The sequence below is a fragment of the Lontra canadensis genome, unplaced genomic scaffold, assembly GCF_010015895.1.
Source record: "Lontra canadensis isolate GAN:19392208 unplaced genomic scaffold, GSC_riverotter_1.0 scaffold2, whole genome shotgun sequence".
NCBI lineage: Eukaryota > Metazoa > Chordata > Mammalia > Carnivora > Mustelidae > Lontra > Lontra canadensis.
Window position 1 is genome coordinate 45,004,238 of NW_022630996.1, and position 12,019 is coordinate 45,016,256.

Below are 12,019 nucleotides of genomic sequence, written 5' to 3' on the forward strand. Positions count from 1 at the left end.
GCAAACACTAGAAGAGCTCTACAAAGAGATACACTCAGAAACATTACAGGTAAATCAAAATGGAATTCTAAAAATGTTCAAGTAGCTTACTGGAAGGCAGGAAAAACAAAATAGAGATCAAACACAAAGTAAGAAAAATGGCATATTTGAGGCTTAACAAATCAACAATTATATTCAATATAAACAATTTAAACATACCAATTAAAGACAGATTCACACTGTATATTTGAAAATGTGACCCAACTATGTGTTGTACAAGAAACTCACTTCAAATAATTCAAATGATATATGTGAGTGAAAAGGATGGAAAAATACATACCATGCAGATCTTAAGCAAAAGAGAGCAGAAGTAGGTGTATTGATATCAGATAAAGTAGACTTAGAGCAGAGAAAATGACCAAGGACAGAGAGAGTTGTTACGTAATTATAAAAGAGTCAAACTACCAGCAAAACCTAGTAATCCCAACTCTGTGTTCACCCTATCACAGAACTGTGAAATACATGAAGCAAAAACTTAGAGAACTAAAAGGAAAAATAGACAAATTCACAATTCTAGTTGGCAACATCAATATTCCTTTCAACAATCAATAGAACAACTACAGAGAAAATCATCAAAGATATAGATGATTTCAACTAATAGGCGCTAATTGACATATAAAGCATTTCACCTAATAGCAACAGAATATGCATTCTTTTCAAGAACCCATGGAACATATACCAAGATAGACCATATACTAAGCCATAAAACAAACCTCAACAAATTTTAAAGAATTGAAATCACATAAAGTATGTTCTCTGACCACAGTGTAATCAAGAAATGGGTATCACAAAGATGATCTAAAAATCTCAAGCCCTAGGAACTAAACAACACACTTTTGAATAATCCATAGGTCAAAGAAGTCTCGAGAGAAATTAAAAAAAAATACACTGAACTGAATGAAAATGGAAATACAGCATATGAAACTTTGTGGGACCAAGTTAAAGCAGTACTAACAAGGAAATTTATAACACTAAATGCTTGAATTAGAAGGAAGTTCATAGATTATTTGTCTAAGTTCTTCCTGAATGACAATACAAAAGGGCAATGATAGAGCAAGAATTGAGCTTTTGGGATTATGACTCTATCTTATATGGACAATGTTACCACCTGGCATGTTCCCTGATTAAAGACCTGGGTACCAAAGGAAGGTGTGCTACTTAGATATTCTGAATCTGCTCTTGTCCTACACAGTTACCTTGCCTCATGAATGTTTTTCATCCTTGGTTAAGAATAAATCAGGAACTATGTTAGATACAGGGTAAGCTGCTGTAACAGAATATCCTAAAATATAGTTGCTTAAAACAGATGTATATTTCCTTATCATCTTACAGTTCAGTAATTGTTGGTCCAGGTAGGTGAGTCTGCTTAGCTCCATGAGGTCATTTAGTGATCAAGTTTCCATTAATCTCTTTGGTAGGACTGTCCAGTAGAAATGTCTGCAATGATGGAAATGTATTTTTACTGTCCAATATCATAGCCATTAGCATGTTTGAAGTCAGAGGCCATAATTTTTAATTTTATATAATTTTAGTGAATTTAAAATTAAAATTAAATGCACACTGGTGGTTACTGTCTACCACATTAGACATTACAGCTATGGATATTACTCTGTTCAGCAAGATTGAAGCTGATTCACTCCAACATTTGTTTCTAATCCACAGAAAGGTAAAATACTAGAAATGGGGGGCAAGTAATATCTTTTCTGGCAAGTGAAAGTAAAATTACAACATCAATTCTACTCACGTTTCCTTGATGAAAACTTAGCCACTCTGTCGGGGTTTCCCAGCACCACCCTCGGGTTCAGTGATTTACTAGGGAGGACTCACAGAACTCAGTGTGAATGAGTCACAGGATTCATACTCCTGGCTGTGATTTATTACCGCAAAAGCATGCAATGCAAACTCAGCAAAGGGAAGAGACACACGGGGTGAATTTTGGAGGAAATCAGACACAAACTTCCAAGAGTCTTATCCCAGGGGAGCCACACAGGATGTGCTTAATTCCTCTAGCAATGACTTGTGATGACACATGTCTGCCAGGGAAATTCATTAACAACTTGGTGCCCATAGTTTTTATTGGGGTATCCTCTGCTTTGCACATATTAAAATCTCATATTCTCAGGAGGAAAGCAGGTGATTAGTATAAACCATATGGTTTGTACAGTTTTGGCACTCTTATCATCAGGGAAAGTTTTAGATTGATGTAAGGGAGTGTTTACCAGTCAAGTTTCCAGATGCCAGCCAGGGACCAACCTTACAAGCAGTCTTTTCTAATGAGCCATGTGCTTTCCCAGCATAGTAACACCTACCTGCAAAGGAGAATAGGAAATGTAGTCTCTTGATGGGGAGCCACAGGTCCATTTCAAACTATTACTCTGAAGAAGTGGAGAATTGATTTGAAAGGATAACGGTTAATGGAGTTTACACACTTTGCGACTTAACACAAGTTGCTTAGACTCCCTGCTCCTTTGGTTAAGACATGTGTCTCTGAAGTAATACATACAATGAACCATATAGGGCACACAGTAAGTGCTCAGTGACACTTCCACTTCTATTATCATTATTAATAGTCTATTCTTAGAGCATGTAGGCTGGTTCATCCCTTCCTTCCCATTCTTAACCCACCAGAAACTTGGAAGTTTTATTAGAAGTGGAATCTGGACCCCTGCCTTCCTTTTGGCACTCTCTATTACAGATTGTTGCTATCCCTTCTTGCTTTGAAATCTTACCTTGGGTTTCTCCTTCATCACTTCTCTGAATCTTCTTATATTTTCAACCTCCCATTGTCCATTTTCCCCCAGTGGTGAACATGAACTTCCCTGCATTCTTCAGCGCTGGGCTAGCCCAAGATTACTGTATTTGCTTTATGTTCGTGAATAAAGCTTAAATGTCATTTTCTTCTGGGAAGCCTTTCCTGAACCCTCTACTTTTGGCTCTCCTATTGACTGTGTGCTGTTCTTGGTAGCTGTGTTAGTTTCCTATGGCTTTTGTAACAAATTATCATAGATTGGGTGGGTCAAAACAACAGGAATTTATTCTTTCACCAGTCCGGAGGCCAGGTGTCCAAAATCAAGGTCTGAGCAGGCCATGCTCTTTCTAAAGGCTTTAGGAGAGATCCTTGTCTTGTCCCACCTTCTGCTGATTTTGACCGTCCTTGGTTTGCAGATCATCTCTCCAATATCTGCTTCCCTTTGCATGGACTTGTGCCCTGTGTGTCTCTTCTCTTCTTATAAGGCCCACCCTACTGACCTCATCGTATCTTGATTACATCTGCAGAGATCTTATTTCCAAGTAAGCTCACATTAGCATGTACTGGGGGTTAAGATGTCAACCAATCCTTTTAGGGGACATAATTCATCTCATAACAATAGCACACATACTTAGCATACAGCAGTTATTTCTTTGAATTGTTTTCTCTAGACTGTAAGCTCCTTGAGAACAGAGACCTAGTCTGTTTTACTCATCATCAGGGCCCGGGAAAGAATCTGGCACATCACAGATGCTCAGAGAGCATTTGAACAAATGAATAAATGAAAACTCTGAAATATAAAATTCTTTGTGTTTTACTCCTCCATCTAATCCCAACTTCTTACCTCTCTCAAAGCCTTGGTGGCCTCTGTGATTCCTGAATCTTGGTCAGTAATCACCAGATCCTACTGAACTAGCTGCTACCTATCTTTTGCAGATGGCTGCTATCACCTTCTCTTTTCTAGCAATTACCACCAGCCTAATTCAGGATATTGTCATCTCTCTCCCCTGGGCTAATGATGTTCCTCCAATATCTTCTTTCAGATCCTTTCCTATCCATTCTCCATATTGCAACTTGAGGGATCATATTAAAATGTAAATCTCATATGTCCTTCTACTACTTAAAATCTGTCAATACCTTCTTCTCACATATGGCTTCTGATGCTGTCCATCTGCTCCCAGCCTCCCTCCCCAACCTCTCAGCCACCCTCCTTGTTCTTTATGTACTGGACATAACGTAATTCTCATTGTCTTAGCCAGTTCTCTGTTGATTCAGACTTTTGCACATGCTGTTCCCTTTGTCGGGAGTGCTCTTCCCACCCATCTTAGCCTAACTCCTACATATCTTTTACATCTCAGTCCAAATATCTCCTTCAGTTAAGACTCCATGAGTGCCCTCCCCAGGCTTATGTTTCCCTGCTATTGGTGCCCCCCAAATAGGTTCTCAGCAGACCTCACATTTCTCTTTTGTAAACCTCCTTTACATTCTTTGTTCATGTCTGTATTCCCTGCCACGTGAGGGCTGGGGCTGTGTCTAGCTTGTTCATCTCTGCATCCCCAGCATTGCCTGACTTATATATGGGCTCAACACATTTTTGTTTGAGGAATTGATGCATTGGTCAACTGCTGTTTCTCTTTGTTCTTTGATTTGGCTCCCACTTTGGGAAACTCACTTGTGATGCCTGGTTCGTAGAAATCAGAGTATGTGGCTTTTTTCTTGCTTGGCTCCTTTTAGTCCTTGCTTCTGTGGACCTTCTTTTTTTTTTTTTAATTTACTTTATTTTTTTTATTTTTAGCATAACAGTATTCATTGTTTTTGCACCACACCCAGTGCTCCATGCAATCCGTGCCCTCTCTAATACCCACCACCTGGTTCCCCCAACCCCTTCAAAACCCTCAGATTGTGGATCTTCTTTTGCTCAGTAGAATTCTTCCCCTGGTGGAAGAAGTCTGTGATGACCAAAGTGAGGAAAGCTTTAATAGAAGATAGAACTTTCATATTTATTGGGCTGAAAGGGGGAAATCTTTACCAAATTCCCAGCACAGTGTTGAGGTGGAATAGTGGGCTATGTGTGGTTACTCAGATTGCCTCTCTTACCATGAAGAATATTGCTGGTGGGAAAGGAAATATATACATATACATGTATATATATACATGTATATGTGTATACACACACACACACACACTGACTATTCATTGCCTCCTCTACATCTTAGACTTCCTAACTCTTGCTATTTTTCTTAAAGATGAAGATACATAAGGACACATTATTTGTAATTTCTCCACTCATTGATCAACAGTATATGTCCCCCCATATTGAAGTGTCTTCTGTTTCTATGTATATGGTTTCTTCATTTAACAAATGTTTACTGGGGCCTCCTAATGTCCAAGTTCTGGGCCATGGGCTCAGGATACAAAGATGAATACAATAGAGTCTGCCTTCTTGAAGAAAGAAGGCTGGCTGGAAAGATATGCCATGTGGGGCAGTATAGTAGGTGCTATGATAGAGAGGTATGTGTAATGTTGAAGGGACCCAGAGTGGGGAGGCAGAACTTCTAGTTATTGTTTGGAAGTGCACATTGCTAGGTCTGTACAAGTGGTTATGTCATTTCAAAGGCTTTTGATCAGATCTAAATGTATTCCCTGTATTAACATGTTGGGATTTTTCTACATCTTTGAGAAGGTTTCCTGGGAAGCAGCGGGACCTAAAGGTTAGGAGTAGGGGGCCTGAAGCCAATTAGACCTGGATTTAAAACCTGGGCCTGTGCCTGACCTTCCAGCTAGGTGACTTGGGGAAATCCCTTACTCTCCCATCTCCATAAAAAAACATACAAGGGCGGGGATTAAATATCATAGATACAACACATATGGCACGTGCCTGCTGTAGAGTAGGTGTCCATTCTATCTTTCCCCAGGTGACTGGAGCTCTTTTTGGCTCTTAGTGGTGCTGGTGACAGAAACTTGTTTATGTTAAAATCTTCACAGGACATACAGAGGCTTAGTTGGCTGATTTTTTTTAGAAAGATGTTTATTGGTATAAAAACAACTTAAACATTATATAAATACAATATAAATATCTCTTTTAAAAATATGCATAAGTTAGCCGTATATTTGAGGTAAACCTACACATTCCAAGAAATGACCTGGCTCCAAAACACTGAGGATATTCAAGCTGCATAGCATTTTATGTTAACTTTTTCAAGATGAATACATAAAATATTTCAAGTGGCACTTCATAAAAAATATAAATATCTATTACTTATATAAATTAACTCAACATATTTAAATATCAATAAATTAAAAATAATTAAAATAGTGTCCTAACGCTCATACTTTTAGTTCTTCACAGAGAACGACATAAGTTATGTGCCCAATGGACAGGTTTCTAACCAGAGAAAGGAATGCCCATGAACTACAGCAAACTTAGATGCCCAGGCTACATGATCCGAATGGCCCTCAGGCTGAACTGCAGGAAATCCTCAAGTCTCCGTAGGATGAGGTGAATTGTTGTGTGTTTCAGCCACTTGTCCTGCGACTTGAAGAGAGCCTGCAGGCTGGCATCTGTGGTAGGGTCGGGGGTGGTCACTTCAATCTGATTCTTCACATGAGGGGAAAAGAAAGTGAAAAGAACTATTTAAATATTGAACAAATCCTTCTGAGTGGAGGGATGCTCTGGACTGTGAAAAGACATTCAAATTTGGGGTGAAGGAGACTACTTGGGGCTGCCTGCCCTGACTCACCCAGGTAGGGTGAGGTGTCCCTCCTCCAAGCCCACCTGAGCCCACCCAGCGTGAAGGCCTTTCACAGCAACTGAATTCTAATCATCCCTTCACTGCTCTTCTAGGGCACTGCAGTGTTGGCATCACCTGGGCCTTATTAGGGGTGAGAGTCTCAGGTCTCACCCCAGACCTGCTGGATCCAACTCTGCACTGTGACAAGATCCCCACAGGTTTGGTGTGCATATGAAAGTGGGAAGAGCCCTGGTTTGAGGCAAACAGCCAGGAAAGGTAGTAGCAGTATCAACTCCAATGTGCCTGCTTCTCTGGAGACCTTCTCACTGTGCTTTGTTCAGAAGCTCATCCCCACACTGTGCCCTCAAGCCTCCATTCGGTGACATTTGAACGGCTAGCTGGTAATGACCAAAGCCTTTGGTACCTGCTCTTCTAGCCTTTCGCCATTTCTCTACATTAACTCTTCTGGCAAAAAGTAGGGGGAAAGAGTTGAAAATACCACAATGACAAGAATATCATTTGGCAATAATTAACATATTAAAATAATTTTTGTGCTCTCTGTTCTTTTTTATCATGGATCACTGAGCAGGATTGGATGTGTGCTTCCTTCTGCCTCTACAGACTTTTTTTTTCATATTTCTTAAGCTGTCCTAGTAGAATTAAAATCCACCTAATTTAATATAGTTTTAAATATAGTTAGTGATGTCTTTTGCAGAAGAGAGCCAAAAGAAAAAAAAAGGTTTCAACTATCAGGAAATATTTCTTAGATCTTTCCTTTACATGTAGCTATCTCTTTTGAATTGGCTTTGCACTCCCAAGTTGTCTAGGTCCCTTTCTTTGAGCCTGTCTTCCTCACACCAAGGAAGGGGATGACAGAATGCTCACCATGGGCCTCAGCTTCTGGAGCAGGTGTTTGGTGCTGATGTACACAGAGTGGGCATTGTCCTTATTACCCTCATAGTTGGATTCTAGGTATTTCAGGTGTATCTGAAACTCCTGAAGACCGGTAGTGATTCTTGTCAGACAGGTCTCCTAAGAGGAAAGATGGGAAAATTGGTTATTACTAGAAAGATATAATCAATTTTAAAAGTTAAATTGCTACAAGTCAACAACTTCTCCCTCTGCCCTTCCAGGGGACTTCAAATACTTCTGAGCATTGTATTTTGAGACATCAGCCTCAGATGGCCCCTTTTTAAATATCTGGACAGAGACATCACTTAATTAGTTTTACCCAATGCCTGATAGGTGCAAGGGGGTCCTTCTCTCATTCTCCCCTTAATATCCTCCCTTGTGGCTTTACTTCTGCTCTCGTCAATATGGGCTGAAGCCTCTTTTTATGGACTGTTCGGAAGTCAGTTTAACGGATCCCACTGTCTGGAAGGAGAAGCAGGGAGAGAATGACCTCTACAGGAAGGGCAGCCCTGGGTCCTGCTAAAGGCAGCCAAGGAGGAGATGGACCACCTTATCCAGGATGTATTAGCTAAACCTGCTGGGGTTTCTAACATTTGACAGCTGTGAAAATCCCAGCACAGAAAGGCTGTCTCTAACCATGCCATTCAAAAATAACTTGCCTTTAGGAAGATTTAAGTTGGCCTCCTCCTGAAATTTACATGACATTCTTTACATTGATCCCCTTCTTTGTTTTCTGCCTGGTCTATATGTATACAGACACTGCATGTAAGAGGGAGAACTTTTGACTAAGGAGTAGCTAAAAGTGAACGTGATGTGTTCATACCTGATTGAATTGAGACTGGAAGCATCTGTCCTTTTCGGCTAGTTTTGGAAGATTTAGGTTGTTCTCTGCCAGTGCCTCCTTGCTGTCTTCACACTTGTTATACTTGTCACACATCTGGGAAGGAATACCAGAACTGTTATCATTTAAGTGCCTCTAAAACAAATACCACTAGAGGGCCGATTCATGTTTTACCAGGCAGGAAGTTCTCTAAGAAAATGAAATCACAGGACATGAGCCTCCAGGCAAGCGAGGTCTAGTGAAGATGGGCATGCTTGGGTTCAATGCTGGGCTCACCTATGACTTCACACCTGTTACCTATCCTGAGTCTCCGCATCCCTATCTCTTCAAACTGGGGATAATGAAACTCCTCCCCTGTAAGTTGTGTCTGTGTGTGTGTGTGTGTGTGTGTGTGTGTGAGATGATGAGCCATATTTATGAAAAGTGTGTGGCACATAGTAGGAACTTGATAAGTGACAGCAATTTTGATGATAATTGGGTGAATATGATTTGAGCTGTATCACGTTCCAGCTAGAAGGACCTATGAGATCATCTAGTCCAATTCCATAATTTTACAGAGGGGGCCCAGAGGTGGTAGGGAATTCGCCAAAGATCACAAAGCTGGTTCAGCAGAACCAGAACTAGATTTGGTTCAGGGCTCCCATTACTCTCCTGAGTTCTTTCCTTTCCACCAAACAGAGCCAAATTACCCCTTACCTTTGAAGCTTTGGAGCTGCTTTAACCTACCTATGATCTTGCCACTTGGATCTTATATGCTTTAACCTACCTACAATTTTGCCACTTGCATCTTATATGCTGGAATATCTGTAGGGAGTCCCTAACCACTGAACTCCCATAACCTAAAAGTCCTATGATTGTCCTGAGAAGCTCAACATTGCTTTTCAGGTGGCACTTTGCTAATCCTTCCAAAGTCCAAGAGACACAAGAAGATTGATAGACCTTATTTTTTTGGTTAGGGATAAGGAAGTCCTGGGAGACAGTGATGCCCAGCTCATGCCAAGTATGGGGCTGGGAATGGGTCCAGAGGGCATGGATTTCAGCTGCATTGTATGTTTTCCAGGAGGGAAAGGAGCTCCCTCAGACCAGCGGCAGAAAAGAAGTACAGCAGACAGTCTGCCCCTCTGGCCTGAAATCTGTACTGCCCCAGAACCCAGCTCAGACCTCCCAGTGCAGAAGCCCTTGTCCACATCCAGGGGCCAGGAGACGAATGCCCACACAGGCCCTTTATCACCCTCAGTTGAGCCTACCCACCTCATTTCTCAGTGCAGAGATTTTGCCAAGGATGAACTTAATGAAATCTTCCATTTTGTCTGCAGAGGTGAGTGGTGGTCTGTTTGAGGTGGCATCATCTTTGGAATCTCCTCCCAGGGGTCCCGGTGTAGGGAAAGCAGTAGCCATCACCAGGAGCAGTCCCAGAGAGAAGGCCACTGGACTGAAGGCGCCTGTGCCGGAGGCAAGGGAGAGCAGCGAGTGAGCAGAGTGCACCGCTGGGGGAGCTGTGCTTCTGGCTGCTGGCGCTCTGCCAGCCCTCCCAGCGGACACACACCCCTCCCTCCGCCTGGCCAGGCAGCCGGGCGGTTCCAGGGCTAGGGATTGCCTTCACTTACTTGTGGAGAGGGAGTTCATAGCTGAGGTCCTGGAGGGCAGATGGATCTCTCTCTTTCGTTCCTGGTGGGCTCCAGGGCAGAATGAACCTCAGACATCCCCAGTCTCATATTTATTGGGGCTTGAGACTCTAATATTGAGACTCATGGGAAAATCCCACATTTGATAAATCTTTGTTGGAGGTGGGGGTGGGGCCAGAGCGGGTGGGGCTGATTGGAAACCTTATTAAGATTGTGCAATGTGACGTCCTTTAGCATCACAGGAATCACAACTCGGGGAAAAAGTGCTTCTTAGGTCATTAGGAAGGCTAGAACTAAGAAGCAGGATCACACTTCCTTTACTTTCTTTTCTGCTTTTTTAATTTATTAATTTATTTATTTATTTTTAGTGACTCAGCATTTTGGCATGTCTTAAGAGGGAAAGTAAAGCTGAAGTCTTGCATGAAGTTTGGGGCGGGGTAGGGGGGTGCGGGCAGGGCGAGAAGCTAAGCCTGGCTATGATTAAAAAAATACTTCAATTACCAGATTAACAGGCTAGGATTTTGTATTCCAGTTAACTCATATTTGTAAAAACCTAAGATGTTTTGACCTGAGCTTCCTCAGACCACGACACAGCCCACTAGCCTGGGGTTTCAAGTAAGGTACCACCAGGAGCCATCTGCAGGACTTCCCTTTCCTGGCTGTCTCCGTGACCAGCTCTTGCAGACTGCCTGCCTGCCCCCAGATCTCACGCTTTCTACAGGAGCCTCCAGGCACAATGTGCCGTGCTCGGGTACCTGACTCCTTTGTGCCACCATGTGGCATCTACCAGTTTCCTTCTCACCTCTTCCAGACCACTTGAGCTGGGTCAGCCTCAGCCCTCTCTCCCTGGGGCCCCTGGTGAAGACTTGGATCTCTGTGCCAAGGGGTTTGCCTTGGGCTGCTGGTGCTGTCCCCACCGCTGGCAACAGGGTGGCCCTACTCCTGAGACGGAGGTCTGAGGAGCCCAGGTGGTTCTCGTCTCTGCTGGGGCCCTCAAGTTAGCGACACCCACTTGGTTCAGGGCAGAAGTAGAGAGAATACCACTTACCTCTTTGATGGGATGTCAAAGAAGGACCTTGTGACATTTTCTAGAGCTTGTGTTCGTAACTTTCTTCTGCTGTATGACTTGTCTTGAGTTCAGAGGCAGCTGGGCAGAAATTTCCTAATGCAGACAAGGATCTAAGGTTCTGAATCACGCCTGCCCTAGGTTTTCTTATTGGGTTGAACCTGTACAGCTTGTACAGGTTCCCTCTGCCCTTATAATGACGTCTCTTGCAGGAGGGTCCTTGGTCTCATGCAAATGGGCTCTAGACCAAGCTGCCCTACCAGTCTCCCAGACACCCAGGCAGCTCACAAGATTGGTTCCAAGCTGAAACTAGGACCCTTGTACAGCATCAAAAAAAAAAAAAAAAAAAAAGAAAGATTTACAAAACACTGTATTATCACGATCAGCTTCTTTGCTTTGCAAAGATCTCATCAGGATTGCGAAAACAAGGACCTCTGCTAGGGTATTTAAAATATGAACCGATTTACTCAAGTTTTGTTTTGTGAACAACACTTTAGGACTCGCCTGTTGGGGAGAGTGAGGTCATCCATTCTTTCACTGGCTTTCTAAACAGAGACAGGTTCTGTGGCGGTAGTGGGGTTTTTTGTTTGAAAATGAAAATGGGAGAGGATGGTTGAATGTTTTCGCTTTTACTGTTCTTGGGTCTTGAGCAACTCAGACACCCCCAGCCGAGTCCTCTCTCCTGCACTGAATGAAGCCATCTCTCCTGGCCCCCGCTGTGATGCATGCAGTAGGCCTCTGTAATGTGGGATTGCTTTTTCTCAGATATCTATGTTTTAGAAAGTATGACTCGGTAAATTTCAAATACTTAGTGACTCAACCACATACAGATTTTTCTTTTCAGTTAAATGTTCTTAAAGGGGCATGTGGGTGGCTCAGTTGGTTAAGCACCTGCCTTCTGCTCAGGTCATGATCTAGGGTCCTGGGATTGAGTCCCATGCTGGGCTCCCTGCTCAGTGGGGAGCTGCTTCTCTATCTCTAGCCCTCCCTGTTTGTGTTTTCTCTCTGTCAAATAAATATATAAATACAATCTTAAAAAAATACAAGGTTTTAAAG

The 12,019-nt window shown here is 42.5% G+C and overlaps 1 protein-coding gene across 1 annotated transcript; it reads right to left on the reverse strand.

Moving 5' to 3' along the window:
* Window positions 1-5,835: 5,835 nt before the first annotated feature.
* On the reverse strand, window positions 5,836-11,148 carry IL6 (interleukin 6). The gene is made up of 6 exons (XM_032873481.1): window positions 10,946-11,148; window positions 9,880-9,940; window positions 9,524-9,714; window positions 8,255-8,368; window positions 7,405-7,551; window positions 5,836-6,386 (listed from the first exon to the last, which is right to left on the reverse strand). The coding sequence occupies exons 2-6, from the start codon at window positions 9,896-9,898 to the stop codon at window positions 6,225-6,227; spliced, it is 633 nt and encodes a 210-aa protein (XP_032729372.1). The 5' UTR covers window positions 9,899-9,940; window positions 10,946-11,148; the 3' UTR covers window positions 5,836-6,224.
* Window positions 11,149-12,019: the final 871 nt, after the last annotated feature.